This window comes from Cynoglossus semilaevis, chromosome 20 (assembly GCF_000523025.1).
Source record: "Cynoglossus semilaevis isolate Cse_v1.0 chromosome 20, Cse_v1.0, whole genome shotgun sequence".
Lineage (NCBI taxonomy): Eukaryota > Metazoa > Chordata > Actinopteri > Pleuronectiformes > Cynoglossidae > Cynoglossus > Cynoglossus semilaevis.
The window spans coordinates 4,519,178-4,543,008 of record NC_024326.1 but is presented as its reverse complement, the minus strand read 5'-3'; the positions used below and the strand labels follow the sequence as shown (position 1 = coordinate 4,543,008).

The 23,831-nt window shown below is 41.5% G+C and overlaps 4 protein-coding genes across 8 annotated transcripts; 2 read left to right on the top strand and 2 right to left on the bottom strand.

The window, feature by feature from the left end:
* The first annotated feature begins 1,963 nt into the window (after nt 1-1,963).
* Nucleotides 1,964-6,514, top strand: gfi1aa (growth factor independent 1A transcription repressor a). Of its 3 annotated transcripts, none has more exons than XM_025052646.1 (7): nt 1,964-2,117; nt 2,853-3,287; nt 3,418-3,603; nt 4,048-4,460; nt 4,556-4,693; nt 4,806-4,971; nt 5,377-6,514. In XM_025052646.1, exons 2-7 carry the CDS (start codon nt 3,176-3,178, stop codon nt 5,553-5,555), a joined length of 1,194 nt encoding a protein of 397 aa, XP_024908414.1. In that variant the 5' UTR covers nt 1,964-2,117; nt 2,853-3,175; the 3' UTR covers nt 5,556-6,514. The 3 variants fall into 3 exon arrangements, with proteins under 3 accessions (XP_024908414.1, XP_024908415.1, XP_008332275.1); XM_025052647.1 differs by having other exon boundaries at nt 1,966-2,588; XM_008334053.3 differs by having other exon boundaries at nt 1,966-3,287.
* Nucleotides 6,515-6,919: 405 nt separating this feature from the next.
* On the bottom strand, nt 6,920-14,425 carry rpap2 (RNA polymerase II associated protein 2). The gene is made up of 13 exons (XM_008334055.3): nt 14,252-14,425; nt 14,019-14,064; nt 13,685-13,799; nt 13,368-13,466; nt 13,214-13,279; nt 13,028-13,116; nt 12,911-12,946; nt 11,794-12,820; nt 11,496-11,602; nt 11,237-11,317; nt 10,278-10,346; nt 7,958-8,091; nt 6,920-7,132 (listed from the first exon to the last, which is right to left on the bottom strand). The coding sequence occupies exons 1-13, from the start codon at nt 14,304-14,306 to the stop codon at nt 7,032-7,034; spliced, it is 2,025 nt and encodes a 674-aa protein (XP_008332277.2). The 5' UTR covers nt 14,307-14,425; the 3' UTR covers nt 6,920-7,031.
* On the top strand, nt 14,404-19,281 carry glmna (glomulin, FKBP associated protein a). 2 transcript variants are annotated; one of them, XM_017042297.2, is made up of 19 exons: nt 14,404-14,545; nt 14,704-14,778; nt 14,956-15,081; nt 15,173-15,286; nt 15,410-15,518; nt 15,602-15,890; nt 15,983-16,082; nt 16,157-16,338; nt 16,464-16,517; nt 16,734-16,764; nt 17,141-17,230; nt 17,303-17,344; nt 17,427-17,500; nt 17,585-17,669; nt 17,786-17,895; nt 17,986-18,049; nt 18,133-18,268; nt 18,376-18,446; nt 18,622-19,281. In XM_017042297.2, the coding sequence occupies exons 2-19, from the start codon at nt 14,740-14,742 to the stop codon at nt 18,709-18,711; spliced, it is 1,806 nt and encodes a 601-aa protein (XP_016897786.1). In that variant the 5' UTR covers nt 14,404-14,545; nt 14,704-14,739; the 3' UTR covers nt 18,712-19,281. The 2 variants fall into 2 exon arrangements, with proteins under 2 accessions (XP_016897786.1, XP_008332278.1); XM_008334056.3 differs by having other exon boundaries at nt 14,701-14,778.
* On the bottom strand, nt 19,119-23,641 carry cdc7 (cell division cycle 7 homolog (S. cerevisiae)). 2 transcript variants are annotated; one of them, XM_025052634.1, is made up of 12 exons: nt 23,507-23,641; nt 23,142-23,232; nt 22,797-22,883; nt 22,532-22,667; nt 22,357-22,450; nt 21,740-21,882; nt 21,271-21,634; nt 20,522-20,632; nt 20,219-20,394; nt 20,024-20,106; nt 19,763-19,912; nt 19,119-19,623 (listed from the first exon to the last, which is right to left on the bottom strand). In XM_025052634.1, exons 1-12 carry the CDS (start codon nt 23,525-23,527, stop codon nt 19,331-19,333), a joined length of 1,749 nt encoding a protein of 582 aa, XP_024908402.1. In that variant the 5' UTR covers nt 23,528-23,641; the 3' UTR covers nt 19,119-19,330. The 2 variants fall into 2 exon arrangements, with proteins under 2 accessions (XP_024908402.1, XP_024908403.1); XM_025052635.1 differs by having other exon boundaries at nt 21,571-21,634.
* Between the last annotated feature and the right edge of the window lie 190 nt (nt 23,642-23,831).

Genomic DNA, 23,831 nt, shown 5'->3' with positions numbered 1-23,831 from the left:
GAAGGGCCCAGTGACATTCCCCCAGCCACTCCCTCGAGGGGGGGGAAATGGTGGTGGTGGTGGTGGACGGGTGGGGGTGCCGTGTGGTTGAAAAGGCCTAAAATCTGATTGCAGTGGTGGAGAAAAGGACCAGGGTAGTTGTACAGAAGGCTGCGAGTCTGTTGCCCTGTGGTTAGAGCCCCTGCAGCCAGAGGAACCTGTGAGGGGATGAGATAGTGATGTGGTTTTGGCTGAGCTGCCACAGCAGAGTGTCGGTGCTGGTCTGAGCGCTCACACCGAGGACCTGACAAAGGAGAGGCAGTTTCACCAGAGTAAACTGTGACATAAAACTGTGACGAAATGTATCAGACTTTTGTTTGTTATTGAGTTAAAGGAGGAGATTTTTGGTTGTACGTATGAACTGTTGACAGGCCGGCTACTTCCTGTTACAGCCCGTGTTGTGATAAGCATTAAAAATAAGGCGGGTGTGTTTGATTTAACTGTGTATTCATTTCACTTTACTAGTCATTTACGAATGACATGTCAGAGGATCTCTGCTGTGAACCTGACATCATTTACATCTATACGGTGTGAAAGCCCCGTGCTCACTTTAAACGTCTACAGCTTCACAGACTATCTTTGTCCCCAGCGGAGACCATAAGAAGGGGACTGAGGTGCAGACGATCAGCACGCGGCCCTTTATTTAACCACAGCACTAACTGCGATTGGTGCGTCTATTTTCAATCACATACATGAGAGTTTAACAATCAAGGCCTGCAGGAGTGGAGCAGGAGGTGGTGTGGGGTTTTCACAGAGTGAGCAGTGAGACAGAGTGGGGGGACTGTGGCAGCACTGATAGCCTTTTGAACTACACTTGGTTTCCTGTTCTAAGTCAGAGTCAGAATTGAGTTTTACCTGTATGATATCGACGCTGTCTGTGGCTCTCTCACCTCAGTTTTCGTTTTCAGTAAACTATCACACTCAGCCGGCAGCTGCAGTAAAGATAGACGACAGATGACAGTGAAGATAAAATAATTTGACGTCCTGTTATGGTAAAGGGTGTTGACCGTTTTTTCGTTAGTGAAAGATTTTTTTTTTTGTTCTGCAATAAATAAAAATAATTCAGGGTCTTTTTCATCCTCATATTGCTGGAACATATATATACATATATGTGCATGTGTGCCACAGAATAATATTTAATTAATAATATTAATTAGTCATTTCCCAGCCTGGGATCAATAAAGTATATCTATTTATTTATCAAACAATGTATTACCACACTGTCCAGTAGGGGGCTACACTCGGCGCTCTCTCTCTCTCTCTCTCTCTGAATCTCTCTCTCTCTTTAGCGCTTCAAATGTGACTCTCTCCTAAATACAGTTGACTTCAGTTTAAGTTTAACAAGTTCAACCTTCTGCTCCTTCTGTCCTCCTGCTTTATCATGACAACTGTTAAAAAGCGTCAGTTTTACTCGGGAAGACATTTGTTCTAATTGTACAAATGTAATTCACATGCAAATGTGAGAGGGGCATTTTTAAGTCCTTGTAAGTCATTTAAAACAACACATTTGCCCACTGTATCCAGTCTGAAATGATAGAAATTATACTTCCGTTTTCACCTTTCTGCCTGAAATGATAGAAATTATACTTCGGTTTGCATCTTTCTCCTTTCTTCAGCTGTTTATCCTGTGCTCCTATACGGTGCCAATAACTGATTCTAATTCGGTTCACTCACATGTCTTTATACGGTGCCAATAACTGATTCTAATTCATTAAAAATACAGACTTGAATAAATATAAAACATATATGATTTTTATATTATATGCATGAGCTCTAAACTTGATTTAAAAATGAAGATAAGAGTCATTTAAATCAGTTAAATTGACTAATTTCTGCTTAATAAGAACTTGAAAAAATACAGTGGAACTGACAGTCATGGCCGAATGAGACGGAAATTCTTTTTTTTTCTCTTTTTTTTAATGAGGAAGGAGTAAACAGAAGCCGTGAAGACTGTGCTCGTGTGAGTGAAGGAGTGAGGACTGGGTCTGTGGTCTGTCTGTAGCTCTCTACGTCCTGCGACTGTTAGTTTGACACACATGGTGGACAGAGAAGAGGACGGCGTGTCTCCTCACGGCTGGGTGTGTATGTGTGTGTGTGTGTGTGAGACATGTGTACCACTGCTTCTATGCCTCAGCTATCTATCTGTATTTTGTACCCAGGTCTGTACTGACTTGACGGCAGCTGCGTCAAATAAAGTCAGTTCCCACATCAGAAAAAAAAAACACCACCACCTGATAGCACTCTGCTTTCCTGTGACCTTGAACGCGTCCCAAATCCTGGTCATGATTTGTCGTTTGACTCTGACAGATTTCTACCAGGGACAGTTACTGACTTACTTACTTTACCTCCTAAAAACATCTGTGATTGAGATTTTTTTTTTACCACATTTCCATGTGAGGACTCGTCATCAGCCCCTGGACATGATGTCAGGCCGGGCTGCAGGGGTAGAGCTGGTGTTTTAAAATGTAAAGGGATACTCAGCTCTCCACCGACAGGCTGTTGAGCAGAGTCTCATTAACAGGATCACTTTACAAGCCTCAAACAAACAGGTCATTATCCATCACTGACTGCCTGCTCTTCTCTGGTCTTTACAAATCCCAAAGTTGACTCGAATTAATAACCAATTTCATTTCAAAATAATCAGTCAGTCAGGTATTTGAATGTGTTGGGGGAAAAGTGGATTTTATATTAAAACACATCTGAATGTGTGACTAAATGTCAGAGTTAGAGCGCGATTGTCTTTCAATATGCGTCAGAATTTCATTTCACATTGTTAAATGTTTTTGTTTCTTTTCTTTACAATAAAACAAAAGAACCTGGAAAGTTCGAGTGTCTATTGAGGATTTTCAATGCCACACTTCCGTGGACCCCCGCCCCTACCTCTAACTCTGAGAGGAGGGTCGTCCAGCCTTTGGCCACCTGCACCTGCGACACCTGGTAAACGACGGCTTCTCTGCGCGCATGCGTAATGAGCTGCCAAAAATCCCAACGCAGTGTCTTCAACTCTGTCAAGCAACAGTGTCCCAAGAGATAAAGTCAGACAGAGAGAGAGAGCTGCGTGAAGAGGAGGTGAAGTGTGCCGCAGGTTCTCAGACCGGACGAGAAGAATTCAAGAAGACGCAGGAAATAAAAGAAAATGCCGAGGTCTTTTCTGGTGAAGAGTAAACGGGCCCACAGCTACCACCAGCCCCGGGCTTTCGACGATGACAACTGCGGCTTGGATACAGTTCTGGCTTACGCCTGTCTGGGTACGTTCTTCTGCGCCGTTTCTCTCGAATGCGGTTGATTTTAATACAAATGAGTGAATTATTATTGTTGTCCAGTCAGTGGGAGTGAAGTTCAATAGAAGTGTTTGCACTTTGACTGTTTTTTAAACAGAGAACAACAAATCTCAGGAGCCGCAGGAAGACGTGAGCGCCGGCGCTGACAGACTGTCCCCCGGGGCCAGGCTGCTGTCCCCGGGGTCTCTGTCCTCCGGCTCCCCGCTGAGCTGCGGGGACAGCGTTTGTGACCGAAACTCTGACTGTGATTTCTGGCGACCTCCTTCTCCTTCCTCCTCACCGGGTGTGTAAAAATATCATTAAAGCTTCTTTTTCTACTAAAGTTTAACAACAATCTTTGTAAAAATAAACAAACAAACAAACAAAAAAACAATATTATTCTACTACGAAATTATGGCCGCGTAAAACGTTATAAAAACGTTAACATTTTATTATGTTCATGGAAATAGAAATGATACCTTACTAACTTATTAAATAATTAATATTGCTTGTTTATTTGAAATGTTTTTATATTACAGAAAACAAAATGTTATGCATTTTAAACACACAAAAAAAATTTAAAAAAGGGGGAATTGAGACGTTAGTGAGGATGTTGTTACGCATCATCTAAGGCCATTTTCCAGGAGATATTTTTAAGGGACAGATGTAAGACACACTACCAGGGACATCTAGTCCACAGCAGCATTTTCCACCCAAACTCACATTATCCATCCAAACTAATCCCCAGATTTAGACAAGTGCTCCACTCCAGCAGCGGAGGACGGTCACCACTTCAACTTCCCCCTCTTTCCTTACTCCTGGTCAGCCTACTCCAGCTCTGAGCTCCGGCACCTGGTCCAGGGTCCGTTCAACCATCAGCACCACCAGTTGGGCCACAGGGAGCCCGGCGCAGCCATCGGCATGTACCGCGCGGAGGAGAGCAGCCCCGAGGCCCCGCTGTACTCACAGAGAGGATCTGCGGCCGGATGTTACCAGGATTATTCTGCAACGGCCCAACAAATGCGCAGGATGCGTGAGACAGACGAGCTGTATCTGGATGTCAAACAGAAGCCCCGCGGGCCGGAAATCAAGTCTGAGGGGGATTTTATCTGCTCCAGCCTGGAGCCCAACAGCTCCTACAAGTGCATCAAATGTTACAAGGTTCGGCCCATTTAATGCAGCTTTTATTTTTTATTTTTTATTTGTTATTGAGAGTGTAACAAAACGAAATGTCATGGATCTAAACTTCCCATCAGGTGTTCTCCACTCCGCACGGCCTGGAGGTTCACGTGCGCCGGTCGCACAGCGGGACGCGGCCGTTCGAGTGCGGGATCTGCGGGAAAACCTTCGGCCACGCAGTGAGCCTGGATCAGCACAGAGCAGTTCACTCCCAGGTACTTGGTCAACTTCATACTGAAGTCAATGTAGAAGAACACAACAAAATCATCTAAATCTGTCCCCTCATTCAGGCCTTATTTAAAGTCAATGATTTTTTTTTTTTAACAGGAGAGAAGCTTCAGCTGTAAAATCTGCGGCAAAAGCTTCAAGCGCTCCTCCACGCTGTCCACGCACCTGCTCATCCACTCGGACACACGGCCTTATCCCTGTCAGTACTGCGGCAAGAGGTTCCACCAGAAGTCAGACATGAAGAAACACACTTTCATCCACACGGGTAAGAAACTATAAGAATTCCTTAAGGCCTATGTATGTAAACAGGAAAAAATAAAACCCCCAAATAAACAGAAAAATCACGTCGCTTTAAGTCCAGGAAGTAGCCTATAAGTTAGATATAAATAACCATAAATATAAATAACCAGAAGTATAGAAATGTCAGCTATAGTCGTCAAAGAGCTAGAAATAAATGTAGCAAATTTATACATGTAAGAAAACCAGTCAATAGTTAGCCTATAAATACATAGGAATTAGCAAAGACATGGGGAGAAAAGTGGAGGATAATTTTTTTTAAATTATATGCAACCAAAGTTGCCAAAAATAATAATAATAATAAAATAAAATGTGTGATAATTGTGCATAAAAGCATGGAGAAACTCTAATGCTGTTTTTCATTCTGTGTCAGGGGAGAAACCACACAAGTGTCAGGTGTGTGGGAAGGCCTTCAGCCAGAGCTCCAACCTGATCACACACAGCAGGAAACACACGGGCTTCAAACCGTTCGGCTGTGACCTGTGTGGAAAAGGTTTCCAGAGGAAAGTGGACCTGAGGAGGCACAAGGAGACACAGCACGGACTCAAATGAACCACATGTCCATGTTTTTCTATGAAACGCTGCACTTTTTACTCACTAATTATGTATTATTTGGACCCTATTTTATTTCCCTTCATTTGTTTTTTCTACTGTTAAATATAGTTAATTATTAAGCCTTAAATATTCGGCTTGGTTTAACCGAAGATAAAGAAATACCGTATTTATGCTTAGTGTTTGAGAACTCTTGATATTTAAAGTTGAATAATTTATGACCTAAACTGCCTGCGTTCCACTGGAAACGCAGCGGATGTACTTGAACTTGTTGGACTCATGGTGAAAAATAATAAAATGTCACTCCTGAAGCTCATCTGTCTGTTTCGTGTATTTTACTCTGAGGTAATACATAGTTAATAAAAGGGTCACATCCAAAATCTAATGTCTGATATTAGCACATATCAACATACCAAGTGCCGAAAACGGGAGTCACTGACGATGCGATCACAGTCTAAATATCCACATCAAAATAACAACATTGTTACACGTACACAGTAGGATACGTCCATGACTCAAAACACCAAAACGCAGACTATAACAGTCAAGTGTCGGGGTTTGGTCAGGTGGTGCTGCGACAACAGCCACCTCCGTCCTCCTTCATTCATCATGTTCTGATAAGAACTGGAACTACAGAATTAGAACTGTGAATTACTCCTCGTGTGTACAGTACGGAAGGAACACGTCCACTGCATGTAACACATCCAGTCAACACTCAAATGGCGGCCTGCAGGCCGAACCCAGCCCACCGCACTGTCCGATCCGGCCCACGACTGGATTACAGATTTATTTCATTTTATTTGCGTGTCTAACCCTTAAAGTGTTTGTCCAAAAACAACATGGGGTTGGCGACCCCAGTGGGCCACAACACTGACGTGATGGACCAAATGTGGCCCATGGGCCTTGAGTTTGACCTGTGTGGTTTTTTTTCCTGGGAAACGTGATGCAAGACAACCCACGACCTGTGTGGGTTTTTTTCCTGGGAAACGTGAAATCTCTTGCAACCCACCCTGAGGGTCACGACCCAGTCTTTGGGAAACAATGGTCTAAAACATCAGTAGCACCAGTCTCAGGTACTTCTACTACATATACAGTATATGCAGAGCACCGTTGCCATAGCGACTGACTCTTCCATTCAAACACATACATTTTCAGGTGTTTTTTTTTTTTAATCTTTGACCTCACAGAACCAGACATTTGTTTTAGCAATAATGATAGAGATAAGAGAGACAATAGGACATAGCACTGCTGTCGGTTTCTGTCACAACAACATGGCTGTTTCCACTGCACTACAAATCCTCCTGACCTTCTGAACTCCTTCACAACCTGATCTACTACAGACCAAGACAGACATTTTTCATTATCTAAGGAAGATCCCACTTCATTTCCCTGCTAACTAGTCCCAATCAACAGGAAAACATTTCAATGCTATTCATCAAAAATCTCTCAGCCTTCCCTCAGTGATTGTTCGCCCGCTCAGGAGAAACGGCCATCAATCACGCCTCCAATCTTCCTGACAGCTCCGACTTCTATCTGCAGTGCATTGGAAGGAATAACGTTTTCGTAGCGTGCGCCACCTGTTAAAAACCAAATATTTTCAGACACATGCATTGTCAACATACCCATATAACAAATGACATTTGGCTGCCATAAAGCCTCATGTGAAGGAAGTCTGGGGAGGTAGCGTCATTTTTATGGCAGCAGGAGCCATAAACGCATGGTGTTTTCACTGGGAAAGCTGGGTGTGATTTATTTGTCCCAGCGCAGGTCAAACATCCACTGCTCCGCAAAGTCCCACATCTCTGATTTGAACACATCTGACCACAGATTGTGTGCATACTCTCCCGCTGATGCACCATATCTGCATTATACTGCACAAGCAGAGTCATTACTGTAGATCATGATACCCGACAGCTAACTGCTAGCATAGATATAAGTATCGTACAAATTCATGGCATTTTTGCAAACGTATTGATCAAGTCGTTTGGGAAGAATTTGGAAAACTTGGGAGTTTCTTGAACACTCCACCCGGAACTGGATATTCTAAGGATGTTATCTCAACAGAAGGAAGAAAATGGACCAGAAATAACCAAACACTATGCAAATACGTAACAGAAATAGCTTTTTATAGTTAGCTCTAATAGCTAGCCAAGTGTAAAAAAGTTATTTTTCTGCTATTATTTTTATGATAAATGTTCAGAACACTTCAAAACAAGTACTAAAGTATAGTACTAACATCAGAACTTGTGATAAATTCGGACTAAACATTACATCAGATTTCTGTTTTTATCAAGTCAGGTAACAAACTAATGTGTCTGTTCATTTATTTCTATCCATCATTATCTGTTGTTATGATTCCATCGTCCGTGTGCATGTGTGTGTCAGTCATTCGCTGTACTTGCTTCTTTTTAACATGTGAACCAGGGTGGACAGATCCCGCTCCTCTAAGCCGAGCTCCTTCATGAGGCTGTTCAAATAGTCCACCGATGCCGTCACCTCCAAGGCTTCTCTCACAACCACACACACTTCTGACATCCTGGGGTGAAAAAAAAAGAAAGAAAAAAATATATATCACTCTTGCAAATCAGGTCATATTCCGTACAGAGACGTAAACATCCGACAGCCTTTAGAACTCATCACTTTGAGTCTCAATATTGATCCAAGACTTTAACAAAGATTGTATTCAAATCTCAGCACCAACAAAAACACACGATTTTACTGTCATTCATTCTTTCTCTCAAACTCCTTTGATGGTTTCCCATCATGCATCCTGATTTCTTTGACAGCCAAACAACAAGTCAAATTCAGTTTTGTTAATTTATTTTTTCATAGTTCCTCCCAAACTGACAGGACTCTCAACTTATATCTGAAAAATCCTGGTTCTGTTTCACCTGATTTGCTAACAGGCATCCATTTTTCCCTTCACCTTCAGGATAAACAAAAACAAACCCTAATCTCTGTGAGGTGTGTATTTATTTCCCGGCCTATCACGAACTCTTCATCTAAACTACAACAACCTCTTTAAGGATTTCCAGGTGGCGCTGGAGGGCGACAGTGTCGAGTGTCACGTCAACACAAACCAGCATCAGCCCAGCTTTAAATCAGCTGTTTGTAGCTGCGTTAACCCTCAACATCCCCCTCCTCCTCCCTCCCTCCCTCCTCTCTCTACCTGTTGTGTGTCCACCTCTGTGGAGGTGCACTGCTGGATAGTCTCCGCTTCACCCCGGGGTCTAATGTTGCAGGGGGGCATCCATTATTCAGCCGGCCTGAACAATAGAGGGCCAGACTAGCTCCACAGCTGCCACGCAGCAGACAGATAAGACACCACACCAAATTATTCATGATGGAGCAATGGCACCACGGAGGAGCCTGAAGTTAGATCACAACTGATGAAATCATACAGAGAACCTGGAGGGAAACGTGTGTTTCCAGAGGAAACTGACGTCCTTTTAAAAAACAACAAACCCAATCCTGAGGTCGTTTTATCACGGCTTCTTCTTCTTCAGCCAAACTCATGAACAACTTCAGGAAATTGTAGTTAAATTCTAAAAAAAAAAGTATTTTACCTCTGTGCAATGTGTCTGAAATTCTTATCTTATATAATTGAATTATTGAAGAGTTTTTAAAAACAGACTAATAATAGAAACAGTCAGGCACAAAAGTAACGTCACGTCAAACTGATGACAATTTTTCATGACATTAAAGCTAATGTTTTCCATGTAATTTCAAAAGATTCTGACAACAACAAAAAAAAAAGATTTATGGGAAAATTCGAAATTAAACTATGTCCTATGTAAAGTTGACTTAAAAGTATATTTAAGAAGTAAAGACGGCTTCTGTCCTGAACATTATTAAACATGTCAAAGGCCATGATAATCAAACCTGAAGAAAACCAATTCAAAACATTGTATTTGAATAGACCCTGTTCAGTGCTACCTTGAATAAATATATGTTTTTTTAAAAAAAAAAAAAGAACAGTTGTTTAACACACTCTTGAATAAATATATGGTTTTTTTTTTTAAAAAAAAGAACAGTTGTTTAACACACTTTTCTGCTAATAAACACTCCTGTTTGCAGCCTGTAGTCATATTTGTGTAACACATTTTTGGGGAAGTGTTCACAACCATAGGAACATTGTTTTTCCTTAAGTGTGACAGATTTGTTTTACACATTATACCTCGAGCTGTACAACAATTACTGCATCCTTTTTTTCTTCCTTCAACAAAAGACCCAAAACTTAGGTTAGTGTTGTGGAGGGGTCATAAATCAGAGTTAGACCAGCATCAGGTGAAAGTTTTCCCACCCAGGGGCCATTTAAAAAAACCCACACTGCCTGAATGTGTACCAAAGAATAAGTGTGTGTGTGTGTGTGTGTTTAATATGACAGTGCACAGGGCTGCTTGTGTGTGCCTCCTGCATCACGGATGTTAAGAGGCCCAATCAGGTGGAGATAAGAGGAGTCTCTGTGTACTCAAGACGGGAGCAACACGGATCTGAGCGAGCAGCAACACACACACACACACACACACCATATGGCACGGCCTGACACAATGCCACACTATGAACCTCCGATTTTACCAATAAAATGATGTTGCGAACGGTCGACCTTTTAGCCTCGTACACTACAATACCAGTCTTTGATTACTGACTCAACACATTGATAATAGAATAGGGCAGCAACACACACACACACACACACACACACACACGCAGTAAACTCACATGTGCAGGAGGATCACGGCGATGAGGGTCCACTCTGGAGTTTTATGGATGATGTTCGTGTTGGTGAACCTGTGGTGAAACCAGTGAAGTATTTAACCAGGAGATACCCTAGAATACTTGATGAAGTACAGTGTGTACTACCTCTGTGACAGTCCTGTGTATATACCATTTTGTTCTACTCTTTTAAATCACCGTCGTACACTCTACGATTTAAAAACAATACAGTTATAAAATACCCCAATCAGAGTGAGGTCACGGGGGTCAGGGGTCGGTACTGGGAACTAGGGTGGAAATAAATGAGTCAACTTGATAGCTGACTCACCGCCCTGAGGGAGTTCTTATCAATTCAAACGTCTCACACACTCAGTGTGAAAACGATCACAAATCTCTTTCCTGTTCCTCTGTGACAGCAGACTGACCGTCGACTCAACGGCCGCTGAGTGTGTCATCGGCTGTTGAGGATTTGGACAGAGTGATGAACAATTTGACATTTCCATGTCCGAGTAAACTGAAAAATATTGATGATTATGAAGAAAAACAAATCTTAAATCAAACCCGACATTGTCTGATTCACTGTGATTGTCAGGACGGTTTAATGCAGTGGTGCTTAATTATTTTCCACCCCCCCCCCCCCTTTGAGAACCTGATAACATGTATATTTTTATCTGGACAAACCACTGCATAAGTTGCTGCCACCTAGTGACTGGAGGCTTGTTATCCTTCAAGCATTATTCCATCCCATGGAGCCCCCCCTGGCACCTTGACGCGCCCCCCCAGGGGTCCCGCCCCACTATTTGAGTACTGGTTTAATGTAATGTGTATAGTATTCATACAGGTAATATATCTCGTTTGTTATTTCAATGATGAACAAGAAATAAAAAAATACTTAAAAAAAATAAAGCATTAACAGATGTTTTGAGAGTATAAACCTACCATCTTTTAAACAGATTTGTACTGACCTGAATGTCCTAACCAGTTTGTTCAGGTCTGGGGAGACATCACTCATGGTGAGACGCAGTGGACCCACAATGTTTCTGAGACTGCAGAGAAGAAGAAAAGTACAGTTTGGGTACAAACAGTCAGTAAACATGTAAACCTCAGAGGATGAAGCGAAGTTTCTACCACGTGTCCACTAAAATAATTCCTTATTTCACTGCTGATAAAAATATGAACCTCAGGTCTCTGCACTGGTGCAGTTTAGATTAAATATACACACACCAGTTGCTGAGTTTCTCCACTGCGATTCGTTTCTGAATGATGTGCTGAGCCTGAGAGTCAACCAGAGGTAGAACTGGTTCAGTCCTGCCCTGGTCCTTTACTGACACCTGGTGGACGACAAACGACAAGATACGTGTGAGTGGTTTTACAGAATAAAAATCAAACCAGCAACAGGATAACGCGTCAATAAAACCCTGTTTTAATCCGTTACAGTGCCCTCGTGTGGCTACTGCCTCTTATAACAAATGGGACTGCTGTTTTCTTTCCTGTATTTTCTTTGTTTAAATGGTTCCCTTACCTTCTGTTTACCAGGAGCCCCCTCCTCCTCTTCTGGCAGAATCCACGTCCCTTTATAAAACTCCTTGACTCTGAGCTCCAGCTGCTGCGTCTCCTTCCTTAGAGCCTGATAGTCTGGGACTGGAGCTGACGGCCTTTTTACCACACCAGCATCAGCTCCTGCGAAATCCATTTCTTTCACCTCTTCTTCAATGTCATCTTCATCCAACTCCTCCTCATCCTCCTTTTCTTCATCCTCCTCCTTTTCTTCAGTGTATGTGGAGCTCGTGAAACCGTCAGCACCGTAGAGAAACCTGAATGTTTCTTCTGTGATCCATTCCTTTAGGGTTCTCTTCAAGTGTTCAAATAGATTCAAGTGCACTGACTCAGGTTTGGGAGCCACATTATGGATTTTCAGGAGATCACGCAGACCTGCTGCTCCTTTCTTACTCATACCCACCTGAGTGATGTGGAGTCCAGGGTCGGCAGCACTGGGGCTGTCCTGATAGGACGGTGGTGTGTTCTCTGTTTCTGGGTTTGAGACAGTAGTTTGTTGTGCATCTGTCAGGTCTCCAAGTGTAGGAACAGTGGGTGTGGCTGTTCCAGACAAACTGCACTGGTCCATTTTAGCCGTAGTTTCTTCCACAGCACATTTCCCTTGTTCTAGAAGACGTTCCGCATCAGTTCTAGAGTCTGTCGTGTCATCTTTCTCACTCGTTTTCCCCGCCTCCTTCTCCTTGTGTCTACACTGCAGACGATGCTTGTTCTCCCCATTCACCACTCCATTCAATTTTTCCCTCGTCGTTTTCTTTCCCCGTTGTCCTCGCCCGGCTTCACCTGATCGGTCAGGCAGGTCGCCCCAGTGCACCCTGGGTCCATGGTGCCGTGAGACCACACTGGAGACAAAGTCCTGCTCCTGCTCCAAGTCACTGCTGTCACTGTGAGTAGGAAGGCTGTGGTGATCAGCGGACTGAGCTGCCGATGGATTCTCTATATCTTCCTCCTGGAGCCACTTCTGTGACAGAACCACCTCTTCACCAGAGCTCCCACTAAAACCAGTGTTAAAAAGACATTAGAATTAGTCAGATTAGAAAAGAGAGCTATTTTTTAAGTGTCTAATTAAATAATAGAATACATACTTATCACCTTTCTTCTTCAGTTTTACTTCAGGAGGGCTGTCAGTGAAGACAGAAGGAAATGCTGTTATGTCGTCAAAATATTAGAAAAGTACGACTGCAGTTTGGGCCGTACTGTACCTCTCATGCTGCCTGAGCCACAGTGGTGTCTTTGATATCTGCAGTTCAAACTCTTTGGAGGCTTTGTAACAGAAATTACTACAAAAACACTGCATGCAAAACAAAAAGAAAAACATTGTTTGAGTGTTATATATATATATATATATATTTTTTTTTTTTTTTTCAATTTAAAATAAAAAGTCTTACCTTGCGCTCTGAAATATCGTACACTTTATTCGTCCTAGTTGAAATTTTATACTGTTGGGTTGGGATCTATGAGGACAACATATATACATATTATTTTTTTAAATAATAACTTAAACTTCCTACAAAGGATTTAGAATGTTACGAATGATCTTACCTTGAGTAGTTTATTTGGACATATGGGATAACCACAGAGTTTAACAATAAATCTCTCCTCAACAGCATCCTTATAGTAAGACGGAGTGATGAATTTGGCCTGTTAGAATAGGACAAACATGTCACAGATGGTCAACATAAGGACTGTGGAACAGAAACTAGGACTAGACGGTGGGTGATCATATACAGTAATACAATAATAATAAATCATCATGTCCAGTAACATATGTCATAGGGAACATGAATAGCAGAATATGGTCAACAAAACTGAATTCCATCTGATTTACTATTATGGGAACATTTTAAAAAGACACTTACACAGTCCACCAGGACATCTTCAGTCACACTGTCTTCCAGAAGTCGTTCCACAATCTTCAGGGCTCTTTCCTCCAGCTCTAGCGTCTCCCTCAGTTTTCCCCTCACCTCCTCTCTCCTAAAATATAACATTCAGCCAAGAAAGTACATATTTTTATTATTAATTTTAATGCAATTGATATGACATTCTCTCTTAATGTGTGTTCAACAACACTGTTTTCTACTGTATCATCAATAAATATTTTCAACGACTGAACAATATCTGATACTAATAATAATAACGTAGGACAGCAACCAGTCAGCCTATTTAATTAAGAATTGAATCGATATTCCCCACCTTCTTGCCTCTTGTTCAGCCATAAGTTCTTTGGAATTGTTTCCTCCTGTCAATAATGACAATACGAAAAATGAAAAGTTATGACACAACTCTAACTCTGAAGACATTTTCTTATGCTTTACAGTCAACACGCTACCGTGCGTAATTTATATACAGTTTATAAACTATAGTTAAATATAGTTTAAATTTAAAAGGGTTACACGGAGGATATGTACTGTGGGAGTGGAATTAACCTTTTTTTGAAGCCTTTGTCGAAGCTGCACCTCTTCTCTGCTCCTCCGCCGCCATGACAGTCCTGTCACTACTTCAACTCTGACCTGTGACGTATTACTCCTACGGAAAGTGCCGTTGGACAATAAAGCTGCGCAAAGCCTTGTATGAATCCGCCCGGCATCGTGACAGTTTTAGTCCGGTTGTTTTGGAACATGCATCATCTTTTATTTCTTTTTTTGTCTTTATCTATAAAAGAAGACATAGAAGTATAACCGGTGACAAGACTGACAGTTGTTGACTTGACAGCAGAAAAGGTAAAAGTCCAGTTTAAAGGCAAGGCAAGTTTTAACGAATAGAAACTAGCATATTTCATTTACTTGTGGCTTGTGTGTAATAAGTGTATTATAGGCGCACATATTAAAGGTAATTGTTCGTGTTTATTGACATGTGTTCCCCTGTGTGTTGGAAGAAGTCGATTCGCTGACAAACCTAAGCTGAAACAGCAGTGATGGCTCTGGAGCAGCTCAGTGATGTTGTCCAGAGATGTGTAAGTATTTTTGTCCTCTATTTACCTGTATTTAGACTGCACTCCCCTTGCAAATAGAATTTTATTTTAGAATATTATTACAAACAAACGGAACTGTGTCAGCTGCTGAATACTTTTCTTATGAATTGACCTAAAATAAACATTGATATTTTTGTGTTGTGTTTTACTTTCATACAGCAAGCACTTCCTGTGGACAGCTACACCAGTGAGGATCAGGACGTCTTCTTGATATCTGGCAGAACGTGCATTGAGGAGGGAAATGTTGCCCAGGTCCTCAGTATTATCCTGGATGAGAAGAATAAGGTACGTCGTTAAAGACTTATACTAACGTCATGTTTATAAATGTGTTTTTTTTCTGTCTATGTAATGGCCTTTTGTTACGCTCTCTTCGCAGGAGGTAGTGAGATATATGGGCTGGAGTCTGCTGCCTCCACTGGTCGGAATTTTGCTTAAGAAAGAAGAACGGAATGTTCCTCAGTGCCTGGCCATTTTCAACCACCTGATTGAGGTTTGTTGGTCTCCACGGTGATAGAAATAACAGAGAACATTCTGGAGGGCTGGGTGATAAGAGTCTCACTGTAGATCATAGCAATGATTTGTTTTTCTTTTTTTTTCAATTTTATTTTTCTAGTCCTGCAGCCCCAAGGAGCTTCTTATTGGTCTGTTGGAGAACATGGAGCATGATGATCCAGACACCATCGCAGAGAGTGTCCATCTGCTGTTGACCCCTCTGCAGAAAGGTCAGCATCACTGCCTCACACATGCCCTGCTGCTTCATACAGAGACGTAACCTCTGACCTCTGATGATTTTTTCTCCTCTCAGTCCTGATGCGTCTTGGCAACCGTAAGGCCTCCTCCTTAGGCATGACCCTGTCCTCCGTGTTGGACCAGGTGACCAAACTGCCTCTGCCCCGGACCAAAGAGCAGGAGGAGGACGATGTCTTTTCAGTTTGTCGCAGCTGCACTGACCTGATAGTGTTTGTCAGACCGTTTGTCCAGGAGGTCAGTCGAACTCTGCTGAAGAGCGACGAGCTGAGCGACAGCACCCAGAAGATGACCATCAGACAGAGGACCGACGAGGAAGATGAACTGAGAACAGAACTGCTGAAGTTGTACGTGAGAGAGTTCCAGCCAAACGATGACTATGTCGTGGCAGAGAGCGTCAGTGATAGTTGAACGATGTGTTTCTTTTCTTGTTCTGTAGCTGCATGAAGGCCTTGAGTCGCCCCCTGTTGGAGGTACACCTCAAGGAACCCGACACGCTGGCTGTGTCTCCTCTCAGGAACTTTGCCGAAGACATTCTGGTATGTCCATTTATTTGCAAAAAACCATATTGGGAAGATAAATGTATGTCTTTAACTCAGTCTACCTGATACAGAATATCCTCAGAACTATTGGAGAACCTCTGACCGCTCTGGTTCACCGGCCAGTGCTGAAAAGAAAACTGGTGCCAGGATTTCTGGAGGAGGAGGTTCGTTATCCCAAAGAGTCTTTGGCCAGTTTGACACACCTGGTGTTCGTCCATCTGTTGGCTGCCGATGCTTTTTCTTATGTTTACAGGTAATTAATCACGTACAACTAATTATTCTTCTGTTTTAAACGATTAGAAACAAGTCTAATGAGAGTTTACGTCATTCTCAAATTTGTAAAAATAACTAATGATTTTATTCCTCCACTCCCTAAAGTCCCGTCTTCTGCCTTCGCTGTAACATGGAGCACATCTGCCTGCTGTTGTCCAGGTAAAAACTTGACATGAAATCACAGCCATTTCCTAAATTCGAAGTGTGACACGTATGGCACAATTGAACAACCAGACATAGATAAGCGACATTTCATCCACAGCCACGTCATAGGACAGAAAAATCCAACTATTTTTTTTAATGTTGATATATTTAAAACATTAACAGGAGTTTGGATGGAGATTATTTGATTATTATTATTTTTTCTTTTCTTAGAACAGAGGAGAACATGATTCAGAAGGGATTGGTGAGTACATATATATATTGAAATATTATTTTAATTCATGTTTTCTAATAAAATAACCTTTTGATCTCTTGGTGCATTTAAAGCCGATTTAAGACAATATCAGTGGACACTGTTACCTGCTGCCGCCGTGTGACCTTAGATTATAATTCACAAAAAGGAAAAAAAAGACCTTTGACCTTAATTATTAGTTATGGTATTGACTATTCATCAGCTGAGTTTTGGAAGTTTGAAAGTTAACAAAAATGTATAACTCTCCCAACTGTCAACAACCTGCCCCTGAACATACCAGATGTGCCGGTGCTAAACCTCATCGTCCTCCACTGTTGTGGTATTTTCTTCAGTGTTCTGAAGAACGTGTGTGTTCACCATCCCACAGGAGCTGTACGAGAAGAGTCTGCTGCGGGTGGACGACGGAACACTGTGTGCTGACCTGCTGGAGATCAGAACTTTCCTCACTGTCCCCAAGGTGATTCTTTCTGTCCGTTGCTGCCCTCTACTATTTACTAATGTTACTAAATCTCTCTATGTTCTTTTGCAGAACTTGGTGAACGTCATGACGATGTGCCCAAGACACGATCTAGTGAGTTTTAACTTTGGTATAAAAATAGGATTCAGGAACAAACACAAGGTCTCACTCTGCTTCTTTTTTTTCTTCTAATCAGAGAACTAAAGGTCTGAAAATATTCCAGCTGAGCATTGACAAGTTTGACACTGAAGCCAAGTACAAATTCTTCCAGTAAGGCTCATCCTTGGAGTTTTCAGAAAAGAAAAAAATATTCTCTTTATCTATTTGACCTCGAAATATTTTTTATACACACAGGTACACACTGAAGGCCATCAGTCACTCAGGAGTCCAGGGCTACATCATCAAAAACATCAAGAACCAGATCAACTCTGCCCTGCAGGTGAGTTTATACCCTGTGGGTGTTTGTTTCTGGTTGGATCAGAAGTTGTTTCTTAACTTGTTTAAAAAGACTAGTGTCAGTCTGTGAGGATTCACAGTCGTTCTGTCTGATCCCAGACTGGTAACAGTAACACCTGGTTCCTGGGGATTCATCTGCTGCCTCTGCTGAGGAAGGTTCTCATCCTACCAGACGGACCAGAGACTGACCTGCTGCAGTACTTGGACAGGTGTGAGCACAAGTACTCATTTATCAGCCAATCAAGTACTTTACTGTTTTTTTTGTTTGTAACTTTAACAATATTTTTTTTTTTCGTCAGATTGATGGAGTCTCTGAACCTGCTGCGCTACCTGATCATCAGAGACAAAGTGACAGAGAACCAGGTGAGAACAGGTTTCAACTATCCATCATGGGTTTTTGCTTTATTTTTTGTTTACATTTTTTTTTTGCTGCCATTTGTGCACAGACAGGGATCTGGACAGAGCTTTATAAGATCGAGGATACGTTCACAAAGCCTCTGCGAGTCGGGCTGAACATGACGAGAGCTCATTATGAGAAAGAGCTGCAGAACACCATGGAGGACAAGAAAGCCAAGACCAGAGGTCAGAGCAGCTTTTTCTTTTCCTCAACAACTTGTATTATGAATGTGAAAAACACAGTGATAATAGCAGAGACAGGTTTGTTCTGAAAGATGGGATGTTTTTCACAGAGGAAATGAAGGTTTCTGTGTCTGTCGGTGATGAGAAGCTGCCTAAGATGACGTCGCAATCGCAGATTCAGGTCAGTGACTGTTTCATTTGTACCAATGATTCTTAACCAAACTGTTTCTTTGTCTAAATTGAAACTAGAAGATCATTATATATTTGAGACATTTTCTGGTGGTGCACCGGAGGATTTGTTTAATGGAAATGATGTTATATTTATATAGTGCACGTTGTGATGTGATCTATTTCAGGCTCTACACTCAGCCCTGCACACATTCGACATGATTGAGAGCGTGTTGGTGAGAGTAGAGGAACTCATCGACGTGCAGGAAACTCCCTAGAAAACTCTCCAACGTCAGCGTCTATCTACTGCATCTCAGGACAATCTGTTGTATAACAGTTGCCTTTTTTTTGGACTTTCTATTTAAAAATAATGAGAAACTTTTGAGAAACCGATTTGGTTTGTAGCAACAGTGTAATAATGTTGAACAAGTACACCCTGTCTCACAGAGTAAAATTACATTTTCCTTTTTTTCAGAACGAGACCTTTTTCTTTACACGTGAAAATTCCCGTCCAGTTGCCTAACAGAACTCCTCAACCATGAACCTGGATGACTGAGAATCTTCATAGACCACATAGAATTTATCCAAGACAAAGTAAATTAACCACCAGATATCTGGACAAAACATCAGTGTCCTAGGTGACACTAAAATGAAACAAGCAAAAACAACTGTCAGTAACACTCTGTTGGGTCAGTTTTGTCTTTATTACATAAATAAATAAATTCAGTGGTAATAATTTAACATCTAATAGGAACTGAATTACATTAATGTAGTAAAAAAATGTATATACACACACACTTGCATATGTACAAATACTATATATACACATATTTGAAAAAAAAAAAAAAGGTGAACAGCCAATGTAAACACACTTTTACGTTACTGTCATCTCTCCTATTAAAGTTCCTCCTGCAGGTCTTGGAACAGTGGATGTTGGAGCGCCTCAGCAGCTGTGATCCTGGTGTCAGGGTTCAGGTCCAGCAGGCGGTCCAGCAGGTTGTAGGCCTCACCAGGGACTCGGTCAAAGCCCTTAGCGTCGTCCTCAGTCTCTGAGGTCCGTCTGCTGCTGCTGTGTGAGGGTTCCTGATGAGTTTTCTCCTTTTCTGTCGACGGTCTTTGTCCTCTGAGTGTCTCGCACAGGATTCTCAGATCCTGGCGCGGTAACTCCCGACTGCAGATCACTGCCTTGCCTGGATGCAGGTGAAATATCATTAAAAGTAAATCCTTACCTTGCGATACATTTAGACGATGTAATTTGATCAAATTTGGTCGTAACCAAGAAACACCACAGGTCGAGGACGTCGTAAATGACAATTAAAAAATACAAACCGAACAACTTGGCAGCCTGTATGGTTTCTTTGGAGCCTCGTATGGTCATGATCTGAGTGAGGGCCAGCAGGTCATCGCTGGCCTTGAAGAAGGGATAACGTCCACTGAGCAGGGAGAGCAGGATCACACCCGCTGACCACATGTCAATGGCTGTACCACAGGCACGTTAACAATAAAAACAAAAACATGAACGTCAGTGGTCAGGGTTAGGCAGGTAACGTAGTGTTTGTGCTGCTGTTCAAAAGTGTTCCAGTCACTCACCTGTGCCTTGGTTGGGACATTTGGTCAGGACTTCAGGGGCTCTAAAGCCTGGAGTTCCAGCTCTGGGGGCCACCTGCTGCTTCCTACAGTCAAAACCAGGAATTCATTAAATTCAGTTCATTAAAAATTCAGTTCGTTCAAAATGCTTAAAGAAACAAAACGATCAAACCATTGTTGGAAGTACATCTTTGTTACCTGGACATGCAGATGTTGCAGATGCGGTCAGTCATGTAGCAGCTGCACGTGAAGCTCTGCTGCACAGACCGATGTGGTCTCTGACTGCTGCTCTGGGTCCTGACAGCAGGGGGCAGACGACTGGTCAACAAATGCCTGCGGATGGCTGGGTCCTGTGTTTTCACAGGCTTTACAATCTTAAAAAAAAAAAAGAAAACACAAAAATGAGACATTATGAAGCCATAAAATTATTAGAACAAAAAGAGAGGAAACAACTAATATTCTTCATTTTAACATCATACTGGGTTTTTTTTCTTTTCTTACCTCCCTCCTTACGGCCACAGCTTGTTTGGTGAGAGAGGCAGCAGGAGGACAGCTGTTCAGGTTCTTCTCTCCAAACACAGGCCTTTGCTCTTTTCGAAGTCCTTTCAAATCCTGTAAGTGAATAAAAACATAATAGAGAATTTAGCAACGACAAAAAATTGGGACACTTGATGAAAGCCTTTGTGTTATTGTAATGGTGATTGATATATTGATATTTAATCTGTTATAATATAATAATATATCTAAATAGTTGCATTGAAATGGTTCAAAGACCATTTTCTGGACAGTGGAATGTACGAAACATTTGGAAATCTTTTCCTATCAGACTTATAAGATGTTAATATCTGTTTCCTGTAGGCCTGAGACAACTCTTTAGGTCAAGAGGTCAGGTCTCCTTAAAATACTGAGTATATATGAGGGAGGGTTTCCCTTAGGAAGAATATGCATTGCTGTAATATAACATTTTAAAGAAGATGAAAAGTATTTTATATTACTTTAATCGTTGTTTTAGCATTGTTCAAACTTGTGTTTTTATATAGATATTTCTAAGAAGTCTTGATTGTTGTTTTAGCATTGTTCAAATTGTGTTTTTATATAGATATTGCTAAGAAGTCTACAATATCACTCTTTCAGGCTGTCAGAGGTTGTCCCGTCTTATCTCACTACTGTAAAAGCAGAAACCAAACACAAACATATCTGTAGCCCAGTGCTCATGTTACTTCAAATCAGACAGACCAGTAAATCAGCACCTTTGTGGTCTTTGTGCAAAAGGTGGAGGTGGTGACGGTGACAGAACGTGTCTTTCTAACTGGTGCTATCCCAGAAGCTGGGGAAGATGTGGTTGTGCTGGCGGTGGTAGAAGAAGAGGAAGAGGAAGGTGGCAGAGTAGTGGACTGCCTGGAGGGCACAGGAAGTGAGGTGAAGGCTTTGGAACCAGATTTGGTCTGGGCTCGGGGTGCGTGTGTTGCTCTGCTCCGCTGAGCGGTGGAAGTGTTGTCCTGTTTCCCAGTGAACCCTCCACCTTTATTCAGTGCCTTAGGTCGCACCACCTTCAAAAGGTCGATCTGGGTGTCAGCTGTTCCCTGAGCCAGGCCAAAGTCCACCAGGGCATACCTGCACACGGAGATACATTATTGACAATCTGATTTTCAGCTGGAACTCACTTCCTGTGGTTGAAATGAGATAAGAATCAGATGTAGATTTAAAGTAGATACTCACGTTTGGTTTTTCCTGCTGTAGAGGAAATTGTTTGGTTTAATGTCTCTGTGAATGATGCCAAACTGGTGGATGTGTTTCAGCGCTTTCAACAGATGATAGATGTACAGACGCACCTCTTCAAAGGTCAGCGAGCCGATGATGTCCTGACAGATACATCATGATTGGATTAGAAGTAAAACAAAAACATTTCCAAACAATCCACACGTGCATGGAAACAACACTGATGAAGGATTAATGAATAACAATTGTGGAAGAAAAATGAGAAAATGGGCCACATACAACTACCAAAATGACACCATTCTAAAATAATAATTAATGAATAAACCAGAGTGCAAAATTGTATAGATATCACACACTCCCCAAGCAGATTTTTGCTGAATTTATTTGTATTGCTTTTGTTATTAAATGTGTCCTAAGTTTTATCAGTGCCTAAAAGATTTCTCAAAATGCAAATAGCAGAGTCTTAAAGTGTACAAAAGTGCTCAAAGATCAGGTTAGAGTATGAATTTGTGTCTGTGTTCTCCTTAAATAACACTGTTGTGGCACGTTTTTCCTCAGATCCTGCAGCACTAATATTTTTTGGGTTTCATCCCAAACCAACACCAACACACACTTACCACAATAGCTTGATGCTCCATATAAGGCATGACAATCACCACATGGTCCTCCTTCCTGAAGCAATAGGACACCCCCATCACATTCTCTTTGCCACTGAAACACAAAAAGCAATGCATCCATAAGGTATACATTTTTCCAGCTTTCCAAATAAAAATAAGTGGTGCTCAGACTCACCCAGCCACAGTGAGACACTGAAGCTCAGCAGCAATCCTGGTGGGATGGCTGGTCGGGATCAGGTGCTTGAGAGCAAACATCTCTTTCCTCCCATCGCGCAGCTGAGCCTCACCCAGGTAAACTGAACTGAAGGTACCTAACGCACAGATTCAGGACACGGAAATTTGTGATCTATGCTGATTTCATATAATCAGCCAAACGCCACTCAGCAGACAGTAGTATTTATTTCAAATTCTCAAACAAAAGAGTTTGCACAGCCCTGTACCTTCTCCAATTTTGTCTATGATGTGGAAAACCTTGGCCACCTGGGGAATAGACTTGTAAAGGAACTCAATGTCTACGTCCACATCTCCTGGAGAGGAAAATAACAGTTATGTTCAGTCATAACATTGTTGATAATTGTGATTTGGATAACGTTGTACACATTTTACAAATTGCTTACTAATAACTCTATGTGTTTTTGTTTAATACAACATTAAATCAGTTGTTGTTTTTGTTTAATACAACATTAAATCATTCTAAAAATTGTTGACCAAGCAGTTGTTTAACTACTTGAAGTTTCAAAATGACTTGACTTTAATTCTTCAGGTCTTGGATGGTTAAAACTTACGTGAAACATTCCTTTTTCTTTGAGCTTTGTCATTTCTTACGTCGCTTCCACCGGTGATAAAGCTTTCACTGCAGACAGGGGACATCGCCATCTAAAGTAAAACAATAAAAAATTTGACCTTGAGACCAACTCTGAGTATTTCAGAATCGAAAAAAGCGTATTTGCGGATGTTGTCTTTTTAACAAATTAATTCTGTTAGCTGCGGGCTGTCAAACGGGCTAACGAAGGTTTGAGTGAAAAGACCCATTCAGCGCTGTCATTAAACAAAAAAGGTCTAGTTTTCTTAGACTTGGCCTGAAGTTGAAACAACAATGTATAAGCAAACTATAAAGTCATCAACAATAAAGGAACAGTTTAAAACTTACTCTGTCCGTCCAGAACTGCATCAGGGAGAGTATTTTTCCGCCAGCAAACTCCGCGCTAAAAGTGACATAAAATTCTCGCGTTACGTCAGCTAATGCACGAGATTTTCAAGTGGGCACAACCCGGAAGCAGTATTGAAAGACTCACTAAACAATAAAATGTATTAATTAATGACTATATCAATTTGCAGTATTTAAGTTTTTTTATAAATTAACTTGATACTCAATTCAGATATCTATAATTTGATATGTGGAATTCCTGAATAAACTAGAGGAAAAATCATAATTTATTTTGCGTCCCACCAATTGTTTGAAATATAACATTGTC